Source organism: Lithobates pipiens, unplaced genomic scaffold (assembly GCF_037356315.1).
Source record: "Lithobates pipiens isolate NorthernLeopardFrog02 unplaced genomic scaffold, aLitPip1_a1.2 Scaffold_18, whole genome shotgun sequence".
Taxonomy (NCBI): domain Eukaryota; kingdom Metazoa; phylum Chordata; class Amphibia; order Anura; family Ranidae; genus Lithobates; species Lithobates pipiens.
Window position 1 is genome coordinate 337,963,807 of NW_027507758.1, and position 20,201 is coordinate 337,984,007.

The following is a 20,201-nucleotide window of genomic DNA, read 5'->3' on the forward strand; positions in this document are numbered from 1 at the left end:
TGAAGGGGTGGGGGGTCAGCCTGTCAGCGCTCAGATCGTAGTCTGAGTGCTGACAGGCTGATTCAAATTGGTCTGCATGGCTGTCGTGCCAGAAGGCAGTCTCTTCTAAAGGTGATGCACAAGAAAGCTCGCAAACAGTTTGCTGAAGACAAGCAGACTAAGGACACAGATTACTGAAACCATGTCCTGTGGTCTGATGAGACCAAGATAAACTTATTTGGTTCAGATGGTGTCAAGAGTGTGTCAGGGCCAACTAGGTGAGGAGCACAAAGACAAGTGTGTCTTGCCTACAGTCAAGCATGGTGGTGGGGGTGTCATGGTCTGGGGTTTGTGTGGGTGCTGGCATCACTGAGGAGCTGCAGTTCATTGAGCAACCATGAATGCCAACATGTACTGTGACATACTGAAGCAGAGCATGATCCCCTCCCTTCAGAGACTGGGCCGCAGGGCAGTATTCCAACATGATAACAACCCCAAACACACCTCCAAGACAACCACTGCCTTGCTAAAGAAGCTGAGGGTAAACATGATGGACTGGCCAAGCATGTCTACAAACCTAAACCCTATTGAGCATCTGTGGGACATCCTCAAATGGAAGGTGGAGGAGCGCAAGGTCTCTAACATCCACCAGCTCTGTGATGTCGTCATGGAGGAGTGGAAGAGGACTCCAGTGGCAACCTGTGAAGCTCTAGTGAACTCCATGCCCAAGTGGGTTAAGGCAGTGCTGGAAAATAATGGTGGTCACACAAAATATTGAAACTTTGGGCCCAATTTGGACATTTTCACTTAAGGCTGTACTCACTTTTGTTGACAGTGGTTTAGACATTATGTGTGTTGAGTTATTTTGAGGGGACAGCACATTTACACTGTTATACAAGCTTTACACTCACTACTTTACATTGTATGAAAGTGTAATTTCTTCAGTGTTGTCACATGAAAAGATATATTTATTTTTATTATGATACAGGATTTATGTAGCGCCGACAGTTTGTGCAGCTCTTTACAACAATAGAGCACATAGTACAATTACAATACAATTCAATACAGGGGGAATCAGAGAGCCCTGCTCATTAGAGCTTACAATCTAGGATTGTGGGTCAAGTTATACAAAAGGGTAATAGCTGTGGGGAATGAGCTAATTGGGAAAGTAGTGCAGTTGTTAGATGGAGGGATGTAATGAAATATTTACAAAAATGTATGGGGTGTACTCACTTTTGTGAGATACTGTATATCAGATGCATGAGTAAACATGTTTTATATGTTTTTGACCTCCTATTTAAACTGTTTTCCTTCTATGGTTGCAGATCCATTCATGTTGTTGTGACCTGGAAAAAGCAGAGAAATGAAAACACGGCTTTCCAGTGCGGTGACAGCACTGTGTGCTGTCCTGCTCTTATCATCTATAGAGGCAGAAGGTAATAGATAAGCTTGTTATATTGTTGTTGATGGCCATGATTAATGACATGGACTGACAACTCTCCCTTCCAACCACATCTAATTTTCCATTCATTTTTCCCTTTCCTTCTGAGTGCTCTTTCTATTTGTCTTCTTTCGTCTTGTGTGAATATTATATTTTTTTCTCCCCAAACCAAAGTGGAAGAGGTTTTTATTGTACATCAGTTACACAGGGGCTTGGCAAGTACTCTTCAAGACGAATAGCCCCAGGAAGAATAAACTTGTGTAAGCATGAAATTACCAAACTGGGATGAACCTCAATACCTGGCACACCTCTCCTGCTTGGCACTTGTGCAGTGTGGAACATTAATATATTATTAAAAGTTTTATACTGTGTATGTACATGTTAGGCATATTTATTTGGTTTTCATTATGAAATGTAATATGTGTCTCTTAAAGTGCACCCGCAGGTAAGTAGCAAACTGCAGAGTAAGCTGCACAGGAGAAGGGTAGGAAGGTAGACAATGCATTTGGGTCTTCTAATTGTAACTGTTTAGTGTATTATAAAGTAGAGTTTTTAAAGGCTAATCTATCCTGTGTACAGGCGGTCCCCATGTTACAAACAAGATAGAGTCTGCAGGTTTGCTCTTAAGTTGAATCTGTTTGTAAGCCAGAACAGGTACATTTTATTTAAGTGTAGCTCCTGCCAAATAGAATATTTTTAAGCTTTTTGGATAGCATAGGGAATGATTTACACCCCTATAACGTTTGTTTTGCTGTCTGCCCATGTTCAGAAAATTTCACTTTCTGTCCCAATGACAATTGGATTTTTAAAATTTTGGGTTGTTGTTGAAACAAGCCTTTGGGATAAAGCATCAGTGGGGGTAACTTTTTACCATAATAACTCTTACAGGAGTGAATTTCCCTTCCTAGGTAGTAGATTTCCTCTGACTTCCTGTTGTCTCCCTTAGTTTGTAAGCAGGAGTCATTTGTAAGTTGAATGTTTGTAACTAGGGGACCACATGTACTTTCACAGTGCTATAGGTTGGGCTTAACTAGTACAAATAAGTGTGTCTGGTACATGAGGCAAAGCTTAAAGCAAGTGACAACTACAATATTTCCAAAAAAACCCTCTCCTACCCAGCCAGATCCTCCTAACTCCAATCTCTACCAACTTCCCCACAAAGTCACACATAGTCACCTCATATGGATGGCAATTGTTCAGTGAATGATATGCCACGTGTGGCAGTTCTGAAGCCTGTTGATTGGCTGTTTAGACCCCAAACACTGCACTGTTGGGAGACAGGTGATATGTCAGGTTCTTAGCTGTGTCCAAGGGCACCTCAACTTTTAGAGTGCAGTGGTGGGGGAGTAAAGGTAAGAAAAGGCACTAGAAGCAAAATGGTGGTGATGGGGAGAGAGCATTGGAAAAGTTAAATTTTTTTTTTTTTTACTCTGCACTACACTACAATAAAACCAATAAAATGAGAAAAGAAAAAAAAAAGAACAAGAACACTGCCTTACTTCCATACTCTCTTTCTTTTGCAGCATACTATTTTTTCTCCAAGACTGCAAGGGCAGTATACTAACATTTTACTTATAAATGTTACTGTAAGATCTCAGTTGTTAATAGTTACTCAAAAAAGCATATAATGTTGGCAAACTTGCTTGATAGCAGGTAGCATTGACAAGCTTGTCTCTGAATGTATTGTGAAAGGAACCTCTACATAGACACCACCATGAATGTGCAGAATGCATTTTGGAAGCCAGCATCTCATAGCACTGTTCAAAACTAAAAATCATAATACTGTTTAGATTATACTAAAATTACAAATTTGATTTAAAAAAAAAAATGATGTAAAAAGTACTGTATACATTTGTTACACCCAAAAACTTATTTTTATTAAATATTGTCTTGTCATTCTTGTGCACCCCTAATGGGAAAAAAATATGTGAATCATACACATATACACTGATATGTAGATAAAGCACATTTGTTCAGTTAGACCTTTAGCTTAAGGAATCATTTTTTTTTCAGTGTGGTAGTTTGGTCGATGGAGATTTGAGTGCAAAGAATATTGCTTTTAGTATTCCAATTCTGAGACTTTTGAAGACATCTTCTTCATTCTTATCAGTTTTGTTGTGATAATCCTTTACAACATGTTAAAAAGATTAGATTTTAAGGTTTCAGTTTTGTTTAAAGGTTAATGTCACATGTAAAATTATTATGTGATTTGCCTATGTAGGGCAACACAACAGGTTTACTTTGATGCCAGCCCAACAAGCTGCACATACCTACTTTCCCTTCATCCCGCTTCAATCATGGAATAAGACTACGCTGCTTACCTCAGAGGCCAGCAACCGGCATTGTCACCTTGGAAGGGAGTAAGTAACATATTTCCCATACCCAGGAGCACTGGGTATTTATTTTTGCACCTGGGGCCCAATGCAGTGGAGGAAATATCAATGTTTGCTGCTGCTGGAGCTGCCATTTTATAGAACCTGTTGTTTTGTCCTCCATGACTAAAGTTCAGGTTAATTTTAAGAATAAGTTAATATAAATGTAGCTCTCTAGGCAAACATCCTTCATTTTAAAGTTTGAATAACTAAAACACATAACTTATTAAACTAATAATTAGAGTAGATGTCACGATAACTTGCTTAGACACAGTGGAAAAGCATGGGACCCTCTGTTAAGTTGTATTGTTCTCTGTACCCCTGTTAGAGAGATTACCTGTCATTATTTTCCTGGTGAGAATTGTCAATGGGATAGATAGTGAGTGAAATCCACAGTTTGACACTTAGCAGACTTGGAAAATATTGGAAAATACAAACATTGGAAAATTAATATTTTCCAATGGGGACAACTGTGGGACAAAGGTGGGATTTCCCCCTCACTTCCTGGGATTCTTCCTTACATTGGGGAAATGCCACTTACTTCCTGTGATTTTCTTTCACTTTGGAAATTTTTACTCCATTTTCTTGAATTTTCCTTTAGCTCATGCACATTCCCTCTCACGTTCTGGTATTTCTTTAGAATAGGAAGTCTAGAAAAATCCCCTCTGGAGGGGTAATAGACAGAACCAGAAATGGCAGTGATTTTAACCCATCTCTGCAAAACATAAGAAAAATTTGGTGTTCGGCTTTAAGGAAAAATTGTTCCGTTATCTGCCACATCAAATCAGATTTGGAAGAATCCCGTAATTTGCTATGGACAACAATAATACATCTTTAGTTGGCAGTTTGATGAATAAGGCTGATTTTATGTGGCAAAAATGTTAAATGATTGATCTTGGACATGTTGGAAACCAGATAGGGAAAAGAGTTCTTGTACAAGAGTATTTTCCACTGATGTCATAGGAAAGACCATTTAAGGCAGTCTAGCATTGAAAAATGTCATTCTCATAACTATTCCATGTACATTTACTGAAGACAGGGCATAACTGGGATTAAGGGTCACCTGAGTACAGCAAATCTACTAGTAGGCTAGACACCTCTTGACAGCATGTCTTTATAGTCAGCCACTGTACCAATTTTTACCATTCCAAAATCCACATTCAAGTAATTGCATGTTCTTTTCACACACAAATACTAATTTTTCAATAATACATTTTTCAGATGCTGTCTTTGGTAAACGAGTGATGTTTTGATAATCTCTGAAACTGAGGTCAAATAACTTTCCCACTTAAAGGGTTAAAATCCGTTCAAGTATTTTGTTCTGCATTGCAAAAATTTTATCTTTATTTCTCATGTTAAGAGAATAATCTCACAACCATGTTTGGCAGTAAAATTTATAATGGAGAAGCTGCTGAGCTGTGCTGTTTGGTGTATATGGTATGCAGATGATAATACATTAGGACAACATTAGACGTGTGTTTATATGGAGGATATTCCTGGAATGTACTGTTAGACTCCTGTAACTAAGTGAAGCCTTGAGTTAGTGCTGTGCTGACAAGATGTACATTAATGAAATTTAAATGTCACGAACTGTATATCAAAGACATTTCTTTAACTATATTCTCTGTTAATATCCCTTAAAGGGATCTTAAATCATAGGGTGTGCCATTTTAATATTGTGAGGCATGTAATGTTCTTGCTATAAAATTTTGAATGATACATTAATTAGAGTCTATTACTATTTCTATTTATGAGATTTTATTCTAAACTAAAAGCGAATGGCATACATTTTTACATAATGACCACATATGCATTGAAAGGACCATTACTGTTTTTGCCCTTTTGAAATAGTCTTGCACTCAGCATTTCTAGCTTGATATATACAGTATTTCTTCGCTATAAAACCAGATTTTTACCTTTTCTCAATTTTTGAATTGCTTGTTTTCAATCGTTTATTATCTATATAAGTGATGGTCAAAAATACATTTTAATGGTTCTCAAGTACAGCCCCTGACACTTCCTGGGTGGCAGCACAAAATGTAACACACCTCGATGCCTTAAAATTTGAGTCCTGCTGTATTTTTTTTGCAGAGTCAGTGGGAGTAAAATAGAACCCATGGTTGATGTCAGTGGCATTAATAGTATCTCCCAGAACTGTCACAGGCCTTAATAATAACACCCAGCACCAGTGGATGCAGAATTAACACCCTGCATTGGACTCAGTGACTTCAAAATAACCCCCGGCATTGGTTTTAGTGACCACAACAATAAACCCCAGTATTGGTCTCAGTCAGCACAATAATAACCTCCAGCATTGGTTCCAATATTAACCCCCAGTATTGGTGTCAGTGGCTGTAGTATTAGCCCCAGAAAGATAGAAGGGGAGAACACAGGACGCGCCACCTAAGAGCAGTATTAAAATCAGGGTTTTAATGGCAAGGTACATAAAAACACTCACAAGAGACAAAAACGACATAAGCTCATCTGTTATCCAGTGGTCCAGCGGGCTCCTAGTGTCTGGAAAGGGCTCCAATACGTGGCTGTGTAGGTAGTGTATCCTCAGCACATCCTGTGGCCACCAGAACCAGCGTGGAATGCATGGAAATGATGTCACGAACAGTAGTATTACATGCGGGGGAGCTGTCACAGTGGAAGAAGATGGGCCGGCAGGATATGCCCATCTTCTTCCACGCTTCTACACTGGTTCAGGGTGCCTTCCTGGAGGCCACAGCAGGATGTGCTGATGATACACTACCTTCACAGCCATGCATTGGAGCCCTTTCTGGACACCAGGAGCCGCTGGACCACCAGATAACAGATGAGCTTATGTTCTTTTTATCTCTTCTGAGGGTTTTTATGTACCTTGCCAGTAAAATCCTGATTTTAATACTACACTTAGGTGGCACTTCCTGTATTCTCCCCTTCTATCTTTCTGTATACAGAGTTGGCTTTCTGAGCACAGCAGTGACCTTACTACCCCACCATTTTATCTCATGGACCGATGATCCGCTTATGAACTGTTTATAGACTGAATACAAGGGATTTTTATTATTTTTAGTCTCAGTTACACTGTCCTTTACGCTAACAGTTATTGATACCATTTTAGTAATAGCCCCACATTGGTGGTCAGTAGCAGTGCTGTTAACACCCCCCCCCTTTAACCTTAAAACTGCATCAAGGGTCAGTGGCAGCACTACTAACCCCCCCTGCACAGGTGAGTGGCAGTGCTGTTAATTCCCTCCTGCTTTGTTGGTCAGTGGCAGTGCTGTTAATCCCCCCACCCTAATTTATGGTTAGTGACAGTGCTGGTAACCCACTCCCTTTAACATTTTCTGGAATCTGTTATATAGAATACAATTGAACTATAGCAGTATTATAGTAAGAAACTTTTACAAAATGTTACAATCTCAGTCATCTTTATTCTTATTGCTGAATTATATCCATCTTCCAGAGAGGGTAACCTAATATATATTAAAAAACACAGTATATATTAGCTTTGCTGATTTTATATGTGAGATATTTGTCTGACAAAAATGTTTCCAAAAATGTTATTCTTCTTTCTATCCTTCTTGTTCTTGCTTAACATTTTTTGGGTGTGACAATTGTTCACTTAATATCTATATCACAAAATCAAGATTTGAACTATGAAATGTAAATTTTTAGTGTGAAATGCTGGTCTGTTCAAAACACTGCACTTTAGGAGGACGATGTATTACTGTATTAAGCTTCACTACAAGAGTTTTCTTTTTGCCACATGTTTGTTATACCTTGATAGGGTGATAAAAAGTATCATAGCATGGAATGACTAGACTAAAGTTGATACCATTAATCATTTTTGTCTGGTTTATATAACATTAAATGTGATCTCCTGGCATTGCAGTGCCCATATTCAGATTTTCTTTTAAATCAGCAATTTGAGGCATTACACGACATTTAGGCCCCTTTCACACTGACGTTCCGTTCAGGCCCGCCTGTCAGTTTTTCAGGCGGACCTGAACCGGTGCTCCATAGAGCTCTACGGAGCGTCAGATGTCAGCGGTGACATGTTCGCTGACATCCGACCCGCTCCGATCCGAAAAAGTGTAACGGAGGAAAAAGCTATTTTTCCATCCGTCTGCGGATCGGATCGGGTGACGACGGGCACTGCGGTCCGTCGTCATCCGATCTCCCATAGGGGAGAGCGGCGCTGTGACAGGTCTGTCCCTGCGCAGTGTGCAGAGACGGACCTGTCCTCTCCCTGCTCAGCGGGGATCGACGGAGTGATCCCCGCTGAGCAAACGGATATCCACGGGGCGGATCAGAACTGATCTGCCCCGTGTGAAAGGACCCTTATTAATTTCCTAATCCAGCAAAATGTATAAAAAGGATGCAGTATCAGAATTGCAGTCTTTAAATGGGAATTTGATACTCATTTGGTTGAATAGACCCTAAAATTATATATCCTACCAACATTTCTCCTACAAGCAACCATGAAATGGTATGTCCCTTCATGAACTGGTTTTGCACGGAGCAGCCCTGATTCTCCTCTTCTGGGGTCCCCCGCTGGTGCCCCTGGCTCCTCCTCCCTGCTGAGTGCTCACCATAGTAAACCATTTATTTGGTTTGCTCCTAGGCTGCACTCTGTGCTTCCATTGACACACAGAGCATGGCTCGGCCCTACCTCCCACTCCTTCCTCACTGGCTGTGATTGATAGCCAGTGGGAGACAATGGTTCTGTGATTCAATGGTGCTGTCTCTGAGCCTATGAGGAGGGAAAGAGTGGAGAGAGTCACTGGATCTAGATCGGGATCAGGTAAGTATAAGGGTTGGCTTAACTTTTTTAACCTAAACTTTTAAAATAATCTGTTATCTATAAAATCACCCTTAGCAGCTAACCTATACTTATCCCTCCCCATAAGTTTAACTTAAAGCGACAGCTTTGTTTTTTTTATTAAAATATTGTCTTACATGCCTAATGTCATACTTACCTGCTCTGTGCAATGGTTTTGCACAGAGCAGCCCCAATCCTCTTCTTTTCAGATCCCCCATTTAAGGCTCCTTCTTTTTGGCAAGTGTCCTCATTGAATGCCACTTTCCATTGGGGCACCTGTACGTGCTTGCTCCCGAGCTGCCCTGCCTGCATCTATTGACATAGAGTGAGTGGCTTGGCCCCGTCCCCTGCTTGCTTAGCACAGCATTTGATTGACAGCAGTGGGAGCCAATGGCCCAATAAGGAGGGAGACAGAAGCAAGAGTCACTGCTTTTGTGCACATCGGATCGGGCTCAAGTACGTAAAGGGGGGCTGGCAGTTTATGCCGCACAGAAGGGTTTTTTTGCCACACAGAAGGTTTTTCACCTTAATGCATAGAATGCATTATGGCGGGAAAACATAAAGGTTTTAGAACAACTTTAATCCTTAAATCTACCTCCTTAAAGCGTTTTTTTTTTTAAAGTCAGCAGCTACAAATACTGCAGCTGCTGACTTTTAAAATATGGACACTCACCTATCCAGCGATCTGTCGATCGGCTCTCGGGTGCTGCCGCCGCCATCTACAGTGTGGGAATCAGGATGGGAAGCCTTGCGGCTTCCCTTCCCAGTTCCCTACTGCGCATGTGCGAGTCATGCTGCGCAATACAGATGGTCCCTGCTGTCTCTGGGACCCGTGTGTTTCCCAGCAGACAACGGGGAAGGGACAGGAAGTGGTGTAAATACCCGCAGATTCTGCGGCTATATATGCCTGGAAGTGGGTGCAAATACCTGTATTATGCAGGTATCTGCTCCCCCTTCCCCCCTGGAAAATGCCAATTGCTGTCACCGGAGGGAGGGGGAGGTTTCTGATGAGCGGAATTTCCACTTTAGGGTGGAGCTTCGCTTTAAAGGGTTTGTAAAGGTTAATTTTTTATTTTCTAAATAGGTTCCTTTAAGCTAGTGCATTGTTAGTTCACTTACCTTTTTCTTCGATTTCCCTTCTAAATGTTTTTTTTTCTTTGTTTTCTTTGTCTGAATTTCTCACTTCCTGTTCCTCCTCAGTAAGCTGTTCAGTAAGCTGTTCTGGCTGACTAAACACCACACGGATGATGGTGTGAAGTTTACTGAGGAGAAACAGTGAGAAAGTGAGAAATTCAGACAAAGAAAAAAAAACATTTAGAAGGGAAATTAAAGGAAAAAGTAAGTGAACCAACAATACACTAGCTTAAAGGAACCTACTTAGAAAATAAAAAACAAACCTTTACAACCCCTTCAAGCTCTGATCCCAACTCTTACCCTGATTTAAACCCAAAATGTAAAATCTCACGTCAGCTATTGGGTCTATACCCTGTTGGGCCAAAACTGGTTAGTTACATTGCAAAGCAATACAGGTAGTGCCATAAAGATATTAAATTAAAGTGTCTGAAATGCCATGCCACACAGTAGAAACATTGTCCTGTAGTTATCTACAGTATGTAATCTCAATGACTTGGGTTACTGTATCTGTTAAGATATAGTTGAACTTTTAGATAAATATTTAATCTGAATGACTATACTGCAATACCAGTTTTTCCTACATCAGTGCTATAGCCTAAAACTGAAAATCACAACGTTCAGTGCTGTAAAGACCAAGGGTCCATTTTTATTTAACACTAGAAATCCTCTTTAAGAAACAATTATATAAACTTGATAAAGAACATTTTTGCACATGTCTGTTAAAATAAAGGACTTATTTTTTGCTTGTATGTTGACACCATGAGCTCAGTTCACTCACCTTCAACAGAGCTGTTATTTTGTAATAAGATTTTTTTTTGCTACGTGACTGTTTTCAGCTCATTAGAGTTTAGCAAATTGAGCATTATATGTTTTTGAAATATCTTGGGGGAAAAAAGTGGGCTCAACCTTTAAGATAATATAGACTCATAAGCCTGGGATATTCACAAAACCGAAACAGTTGAAGTACAGGAATTGTCGTGACATTGTATATGTTTAACAAACTGTTTTTTCTCCCAATAATCCTTTGTTAAATCTGGAAGTTTTCTGACTTGGATCTTTGTATGAGTCACATAAAAAGGTCAAAACAAAGAGGGATAGTTACATATTTAACTTTTTCCCTCACTGTGAGATGGACACATAAGCACGCAGAGAATTAGGAGTTTCTGCCAAGTTTATGCTGTTTGAAGGAGTGCTGTAAGACTGCATAAGGAGGTATATTCAGCAACAGTTCTCCATGGAGGTTGTCTGAACCCAAAAGATGTACTGCAAGATCCACATTCCCACACAGGTTTGCAGAACTTTCAGACACTAAAGATTTTTTCCCCACAGTCAGCTTTTTCTTGGAATACGGCCTTTTGGAGATAACCCAGTTGGGCTTACACTGTTTTCGGGCAGTTAAAGCCTAAGTCATCTGCACAACAGGTCAAATTGATGTCCAGGTTGGTGCCAAATCTTTACAAAATACTGATACCTTTTAAAGCATGCTCAGGTCAGGTGTGTCTGCCTTTGCATTAAATTTGTCCTGAGCCACTGCTACCGAAATAGTATTTTATAATGATATTCCTTAAATCCACTTCTAAGCTTAAAATGCCTATAGAGTAATACGCTGTGTAATTGTAATCGGCTTTTGCATGACTAGAACTAAACATCAATGCATCAGGTAATTATAAAACAAAGTAATCAAAATATAAACCAAGCATGCATGAATGTATATTTCCAGTGCATATGTAGAGAGAAGAACACCAAGAGTTCTGTTACTAGTTTAAAAATGAAAATATTTAAATACGTGTTAATTAAACCCTGATATGTTTATGTTATTTAACAATTACGCTAGTACAGAATAAAATACTTGCATTCACTTTTAAATATTTTAAGTTTAAACATGCATATCTGTTATTCAATACTCCATAAGACCAAAACAATTACACCTAATTAAAAAAGTTTCCACTCCCCTAAATAAAACAGTTCCTTACCTCTGATATTCCTGACAGTTCCTATATAAAGAACAGAGCCTCCTCCCAATAGTCCCATCAGTAGACCCCCATTGGCAAGCAAAATTTGACTATTAAAATACATTGGTTCCCACTGAGATTTGCTGTTTTTTTTATGATCATATTACATCACTTTGTGGGAATCAGACACACTATAGGGAATAATAACACCATTGGGAACTCCACAATATATGAAGATCTCATAGGTGATTCAAACCAATAGTTTGCTTGCTATATTGAATTATAATTTGCAATTAACTAAGATCATAATATAACTAAGTTAATTTGTCATTTTCTTGAAGCAGACCTTGCAGTAGAATACAAGGTCCACTTATACTGCCTGGGCCCACTCCTCTTGTATAAATCAGTAGCAGAAAACAGGTTCAAAATCTACCTGTAAGGTATCATACTTACCTTACTAGTGTCTTTAAACCATGATAACTAGGCAAGATAGACCTCTTGGTTCTGAGGAATACTGCTGAAACCTCAAGAGAAGATGCTCTTGCAATGGACTAACTTCTCAAGAGATTTTGCCTAATCTGCATTCCTCAAGGATCATCTCGAACAGTTGGTGACGTGACCAGCGATGGGCATGGCTGTGGTAAGGTAAGGTAAGTAAAAAATCTATCTTTTCTCATTACAGGCACATTTTGGACCCACTCTCTAATAGGTATTTTTAGAGGGGGAGGGGACAATATAAGTGGGCTTTGATAAAGTCTGATATACTTATAAACAGTCTCTATATAGTACCTAAAATATTTCTAGATTAACTAAAGGGGCATATTGTTAAAGCATATGGCATTCATCAAATTTACACTGCAGGTAAATCTTCTTAGTCCTTGCTTTTCAATATTCAGTAAATGATTCACTGCCAGTGAATGTCTGGTGAATGGCAAATTCAATGATTTCAAATTATGTCTTCAAGATTTTTTAGTCCAAAGACATTTTTCCAAAGCAAAGAAAAAATCTATAGAATACATAGAATCAAACTGCCCTAAAACCATTAAACAATAACTAGGGTTGTCTCTCTATACATATGTACTGAAATGATGAATTGCGCATGAAATTGCTTCTTCAGTTAAAAAAAAACAAGCTTACAGTATGCGGTGAGCTGAATAAGGGGGTTAGGTATGGCTTCCCTCAATGCCCAGTACTGTTTTTTCAATGAAAATTCTTAGGAGCACTGGTTCAGATACTAGCCACTGCTTACTAACTTGAAACTTAGTGATATCAAAAATATTTGTTGCTCCTAAGTGTTAGGATATTGGGCCAGATTTCTGCTCCATGAAATCTTAGAAAATCACCTGCATACTGCCTTTAGGGCTATCACTGTGCTTCTGTAATGGCAACGATTTAAGTAAAAAGAGAATATCATTATAAAATAACACCAAAAGTCTGTGTGTAAGGTAATCTATACATAGAGGCTTTTAATCATTTTGGGGAGCTCAAGCAAATCTTGATTTCATGTGTATCGCATGATGCCATGAAATGATCAACATGCAGATAATTTTTTAAATGTTCAATCATACCTGTCATCAACCATCTGATTTTTTTCCCCTTGTGTGCAGTTATATGTGGGTTTTAGTGCCATCTCTACTGTTTGTCCGCAATACTCTAAACATCGCTCATCAACATGTTGTGATTCTGTCTTGCCACCATTAACCAGTGTTTTGTGACAATCCATACTTGCATTTTAATTTCAAAATGCTGTGTGTAGTATGGACCTACTGTCTGCCTGTTACAAAAACACATTACATGTTGTATTTAGAGGACTAAAGTACTATGTGCCTACAGAACACTGTTGTAGCACGTGACACTGAACATTAGTTTGATATATCCTATCAGAGATTCTTATATGGCAACACTATCATAGTAATACAGTAAACGGTTATGTTAAATTCTTTATTACAGTAATCTAGTTGAGCATGTCACCCTTGCCTTGATCACCATCTGGCTGAAAATATGCCTATTATTGAACAGATTAATCATAAGATATTAACAATGTATCTCACCTTCATTTAATATCAATACATACAAGGTTAGAGAAAAATAGAATTTCCTACATTTTTGTGTTTTGGCATGATTTGCACCTAGCATGTAGAAAATGAACAATTATTTCACTTCTTACTACTTACTGTGATTTTATGTGTTTATATGTCTAAAACATATTTTCTTTTATTCTTGATTTTGCTGATCATTCTGGGATGATTAAGCAATTCAAGAAGTAAGTGTTTTGTGCTGTGCATTGTTGAGTTACATTATGGTGATTATTGTCAGCTTGAATTGTTTCCACCAATAGTCTGTCATGGTGTTGGAAACAAACATATGCAAAGCTTTGCTGTCTATAAGCTTTGTGTGTATGCTGTTTGTATCGTCTACTGTTAAAAATGCCTTGGTTCGCGAATGTTATTGCATCCTTATAGGCACGCCTTTTTTCTTCTGGTGTGTGCTATTCCTTTAAAGGGAAGATCTCATATAACATATATCCTTTGCCTTAGATTGTAGTCAATAAAAAAATTGTCTTAAATATTTTTGTAGTTTTTTTGTAATTTAAGATATGTATTATATTATAATATTCTATATACATATCTATAACCAATAACGGGAGAACCTATCGATATGGAAAACAGTTTAATCTGTACCACTCCCGAATAACCGCTGTGAGCACATCACCAAGCTACCTGAAAAAAAATATAAAAAAAAAATATATATATATATTTTTTTTTACAGTCTTTGTGTAATATGAAGCAGAAGGGTTTTACTCAATGACACTGATACAGCTTTGATTACATTTTTTTCTCACAAATCATCAGTATAATGCGATAGGATACAGCACAATGATGTGCTTTTCTGCACATTACACTCACAACAACTCTTATTTATACCTATAATAAATGATAAAAGGCAAAAAAATCTAAAAATTTGCACAGACTGGCAAAAATAGGTTCATTACAAAACAAACACGACTCTTTAAAAAAATATAGATCCCACTGATTCCCTTTAAAGTATCCAACCTAATAAATTGCCTTTCCCAAGATTTGCTGGATGCAATAACATTTGCAGTTTGGCTATGTATTAATACATCTTCCCAATGCTTTCTTTCAGTTGGTCCTCCTACGGATATAAATTTTGAAATAGTAAATGAAAGCACAGTTCGAATGTCATGGCAAAGACCGGCTGAGAGGATAAGAGGTTACAAGATTACTATTGTTCCAACAACTGGTAAGGAAAGCAAACTTCCCAATAAATTCTTGTATATACTAGGATGGAAAGAAATGAGAAAGGAAAATAAGGGAAATTAAAATGATGTAGTATATATAAAACTGTCTATAATAATCCTGTCACCAACATGTGATTTGACTATAAGCCAAATAATAACAATGATCAAGCCATATGTTGGGGCAGATGCACTATTCTGAATTTGCTACAGATGGGCTCAGTGGTTACACTGGTACTGCTGGGGTTATGTAGTGGAGTCATGACATACGCATGTCCCAAAATAAGATATGATGCCCTGGTAGTGAGATTTCTAAAGCCAGAAAACATTAATATCCAAAGCTGTCAGTCCCCATATAAGGCATATTTAGGCATTGCTCAGAATATTTTATTCAGCTGGGGAGTCCAGGTCATTTCTGAGGAAGTGTCAGAAGATGAAGGTTTAAAATGAATGACAAAGTATGTTTTGGCATTTGCACATGATGTATACAATTTAGCTGTCCTAAGCCTCTGTTTTATTAAATATTTAGTTCTGAATGTTTTTTGCCTTATATGAGCCTAATGGAGACTTACTAAATATTATGTTGCTAGATTACAGAAGATTATTATTATTTGGACTTTTAAGTATTTCTCTGGTAAGTAGTTACAAGCTGTTTTAGAATAAAACAGAAATGTTAATACTACACTGTTAGAAAGATTGATGGACATGTTAGTCATGGTCCAGGAATCCAAAGAGAGAAAACTTATGTAACACTGTCCTGTTATATAAGCCACTATTGTAGTCCACAGTGTAAAAATTACTTTTATACTGGATACCCTATTGTATACTATATATTCTTTCTGTTTGCTTGTGAAAGTACTAAATTATCAAGAAACTAGCAAGGAGAATTCTTGTTTTCTCAATGCTCAATTTGAAAAACATGTTTATTTAAACCACTGATTGCTTACACAAATATTTGTAAAAGGCTGGATTCACACCACTCGTGTTGCATTTGACACGCAATGATGCGCATTAAACAAACTTGAGATGATGTGTGTTGACGTGTGGTTTTGCGTTGATATGCTTTTTTTCTCAGCAGTAGCCAAAATGCTTCATCTTTTTATTCCTGAGGCATGTTGTAGCACATTGCAATATGTTGTAATATGCTGCTCTGCAGTTACATGCAGAATGTTAAATTTTCATCCAGTTAGCAACGATGCAGTGCACTGGTGTAAACTGAGACCACAGAAAACAATATGTTTATTGTATCATTGCGTCGGGCCTGTGATGGGCTCATTGCTATTGCTGTCGATTGGTGTGGGTGGGCCTTAAACATTTGTATATGTCTATGTACCTAAACATTTTTAATATTGCAAATATCAGACATGGTAAACCAACATTAACAGTGAACTGACCTTCTATGGGAGACAGCTTTGTATTAGAAATTGATTTGCACAGATAAAACTAAATCAGACTTACAATATATTGTCCCTCTGTACTTTCTGTAGTTTTTAATATATTGTTGATAACTTTTTTATTTACTTATTTTATATAAACTGTGCAGATTGGATTCATTCCACACATCCTGGAGACAGGGACCAAAGGCTGCTTCAAAGGCAGTTTCTTTCTTAAATATGTTTCCAGTATTGATTGAGAACTCCTAGTCATTTTTACTAGGTCCCATCCTTCATTTTTGTACCCCTAGTTGAATTTTTAAAGGAAGTGCTTAAACTTGTTTTCGCCCCCATCATCTCATCAGCCAAGAGCTTCCCAAACTTATTGTTCACATTTATTATTTTATCATTTATTGCTCTGGTTTGGATCTACATTGACTTTTACAGTATGGGTCATCTGGTTTGGAAATTCCCGTTGTTTGCAGATTCACAGTTTTTAAACCACAGCTATTTGAACTTTTCAGAAGTTCGCACATCTCTATTCACAATACTTTGTTAATCATAGGTTAGATTATAAATCTTTACTCCTCTGCCAGTTAGATTGAATCTACCTATCAGTCTGTATTAGTTTGTAAACCTTATTGGATATTTATTATAGGTTGAAATTTAAAATGCTGATGCCTAATAAGTGTTATTTTAGTAGTTCTAAAAAAATATTTTTTTCAGTTAAACACTGAATCTAATCTAATTATCCTTGTTTTACCCACGTTTGAGGGAGCGTTTGTTTGGTTCTATTAGCTGTGAGAGCTTTTACTATATTATGTCCCAAATTCTACTAAATACTACACTTTTAAATTAGGTTTGAACTGAATAGTCAAATTATGTTTAAATCAGTTGAGAAGTATACAGGTATGTTGATTATGATGATAATAAATATACAAGGTTTTAACATGAAATGGGGGAGCCCAATGAGAAACATTTTTCTGACTAGTATTTGCTGTACAATGCTTTACTTTAATGTTTTCCAGATGGACCTGCAAAAGAACTAGATCTTCCAGCTTCTGCAACCCAAACTGTGTTAACAGAACTTGTACCAGATGTTGAATATGTCGTCACAATCCTTTCCTATGATGAATTGGAGGAAAGTTTACCTGTGTTTGGCCAACTTACAAGTAAGTACTCAAAAGTGATACATCATCTAAATGAAAACAATTGTACAACTCAAACCAACTTAATACTAACATGTTCACAGATGGGACTACATAATCATTATGGAATGTAATATTGTAGACTAGTCATTAGCAATCTTATAAAAAACAGTAAATCTTATGTGTTTGAAAAAATGTTTGTTGTAGCAAACACACAGTTTCCCTCTATATTGTTTTAACTATGCTTTAGATATATACGAGAGAGCTCTTTGTTGCAATGGCTGACATTGGCTTTTCTTCTTTTAGATCTGTTAATATATGAGGCCCAATGATTATTGGTTTTAAAGTATATCTAAATCTGTAAGTGTCTTGGGGACTTTAGTAATGGGAAATCCAAAATTTAAAGTAGTTATTGGAAAATAATTAGAGGGTATATCTTTCAAATGGCATACCAATGATAAATATCTACAAAAGGTTTTATGTTATGTTTTATTTTTACTTTCCTCTACTGTGTGTCTGAGACAACACTGTAATTTTTGGCAACACTGTAATGCCAATGAGGTATTGGTGAAATGTTGGTTAATATTTCAAAAAGTAGGGGCATATTTGCAATGCTGGAACCATTTTCTAGCATGACCTATAAAAACCTCAATATAAAGAGCATAGCTACATGAAAACAAATCAGAAACACTGTGGAAAACTATGTAGTCTTAAATTAGCTATAAATATCAGAAGCCATGAACACTTTCCTATAAACACTCTCACTCAATTAGTGAAATATGAGAGTTCAGTTTTTCATCTTGTGAAAGAGATATTGCTTATGGTATGGTTCCCCTGACTAGAATTCCAAGAAACCTCTGAATATAAACATTATTTAAAAAAACTTTCTTTGCCATACTGGACATCTAGAATTATTAATCTATAATTGAATACCACTAAGTGGTTATATTGGGTCTGAGGCAAACCATTAATAATAACCCTTTTATTTATTATTTTTAATTTACTTTACTTTATTGGGCTTGTCATTGTCCACATAATATATATTGAAACATTCTCATTGATACTTTTTAACTGGTAAAGTTATTTTAAGGCAAGCAAAAACCCTGGGGGAGATACTGAACCTGTCTCCAAAAAGATCAAATAGCACTATAAAAAAAAGAGAGAGCTTTGGGTACTACTAAAATTAAAACATCAAAAAACTTTACTAGCCAATTATCCCTTAGAATCCCTCTAAGAATAAAACCTCTAAAAGCACCTAAAATATAGAAACAACATTAGCAATGGATGACCATTAATTAACAAATACAATGAGCATATGTACAAAAATTAACATAGATATTGTCAAGTGAGATATACCTCTAAAGTCCCACTGCAAACCCTAGTAAATAAAATATCTGCTCCTCCCTTATTGATGAATGCATAACGCAGTAATATAATCTGCCACAGTAATATGGTCAATAGAAACATAATAATTGGAATGGAGCATTAAATGAGCACAGGTAGATGAATCCAAAGAAATAACTTATGGGAAACACACCAGGGGCTCTAACCCCAGAAAACAAGATTGTCAATGTGGTAATGCCAATTATCAAACAATCCTTATAAAGATGCATATAAACAAGAGCTGGCATATTTGTAAATCTTGGCCAATGTATGTACTGAATAAACATAAAGAGGAATAGCCAATAATAATATAGTCAACAGATATGTTTCAAATATCCTGAAATTATATACATTGAGGGAAAAAAGTATTTGATCCCCTGATGATTTTGTATGTTTTCCCACTGACAAAAAAAATATCAGTCTATAATTTTAATGGTAGGTTTATTTTAACAGTGAGAGACAGAATAACAAGATAAAAAAAATATCCAGAAAAACGCATTTCAAAAAAGTTATAAATTGATTTGTATTTTAATGATTGAAATAACCGCTTCGCAAAACATGACTTAGTATTTGGTGGCAAAACCCTTGTTGGCAATCACAGAGGTCAGATGTTACTTGTAGTTGGCCACCAGGTTTGCACACATCTCAGAAGGGATTTTGTCCCACTCCTCTTTGCAGATCCTCTCCAAATCATTAAGGTTTTCGAATCTGCCATTTGGTAACTCAAACCTTAAGCTCCCTTTACATATTTTCTATGGGATTAAGGTCTGGAGATTGGCAAGGCCACTCCAGGACCTTAATGTCATCCAAGATTTGATGTTACATGGCCCCGTCCATTTTCCCTTTGATGTGGTGAAGTTGTCCTGTCCCTGTCCTGCAGAAAAAGACCCCAAAAGTATAATGTTTCCCCCTCCATGTTTGACAGTGGGGATGGTGTTATCGGGGTCATAGGCAGCATTCCTCCTTCTCCAAAGAGCTTGATTTTGCTTTCATCTAACCAAAACACTTTCACACAGTTCTCCTCTAATTAATTCAGATGTTCTTTGGAAAACTCCAGACGGGCCTGTACATGTGCTTTCTTGAGCAGGGGGACCTTGTGGGTGCTTCAGGATTTCAGTCCCTCACGGCGTAATGTGTTACCAATCGTTTTCTTGGTGACTATGGTCCCAGCTGCCTTGAGATCATTGACAAGATCCTCCCATGATCATTGAAACTCCACGAGGTGAGGTTTTGCATGGAGCCCCAGACCAAGGGAGATTGACAGCTATTTTGTGTTTCTTCCTTTTGTGAATAATCACACCAACTGTTGTCACCTTTTTGCCAAGCTGCTTGGCGATGGTCTTGTAGCCCATT

General features: G+C 37.5%; 1 protein-coding gene across 3 annotated transcripts in view; it reads left to right on the top strand.

The window, feature by feature from the left end:
- COL12A1 (collagen type XII alpha 1 chain) overlaps positions 1-20,201 on the top strand; it is a 246,833-nt gene that overhangs the window by 11,957 nt on the left and 214,675 nt on the right. For 2 of the 3 annotated variants that reach the window (XM_077487376.1, XM_077487375.1), the window contains exons 2-4: positions 1,305-1,415; positions 14,833-14,949; positions 17,346-17,489. In XM_077487376.1, the coding sequence (XP_077343502.1) occupies positions 1,343-1,415; positions 14,833-14,949; positions 17,346-17,489 (334 nt within the window). In that variant the 5' untranslated portion in view covers positions 1,305-1,342. The remainder of the gene's footprint in view (positions 1-1,304; positions 1,416-14,832; positions 14,950-17,345; positions 17,490-20,201) is intronic. The other variant, XM_077487377.1, reaches the window with a different exon arrangement.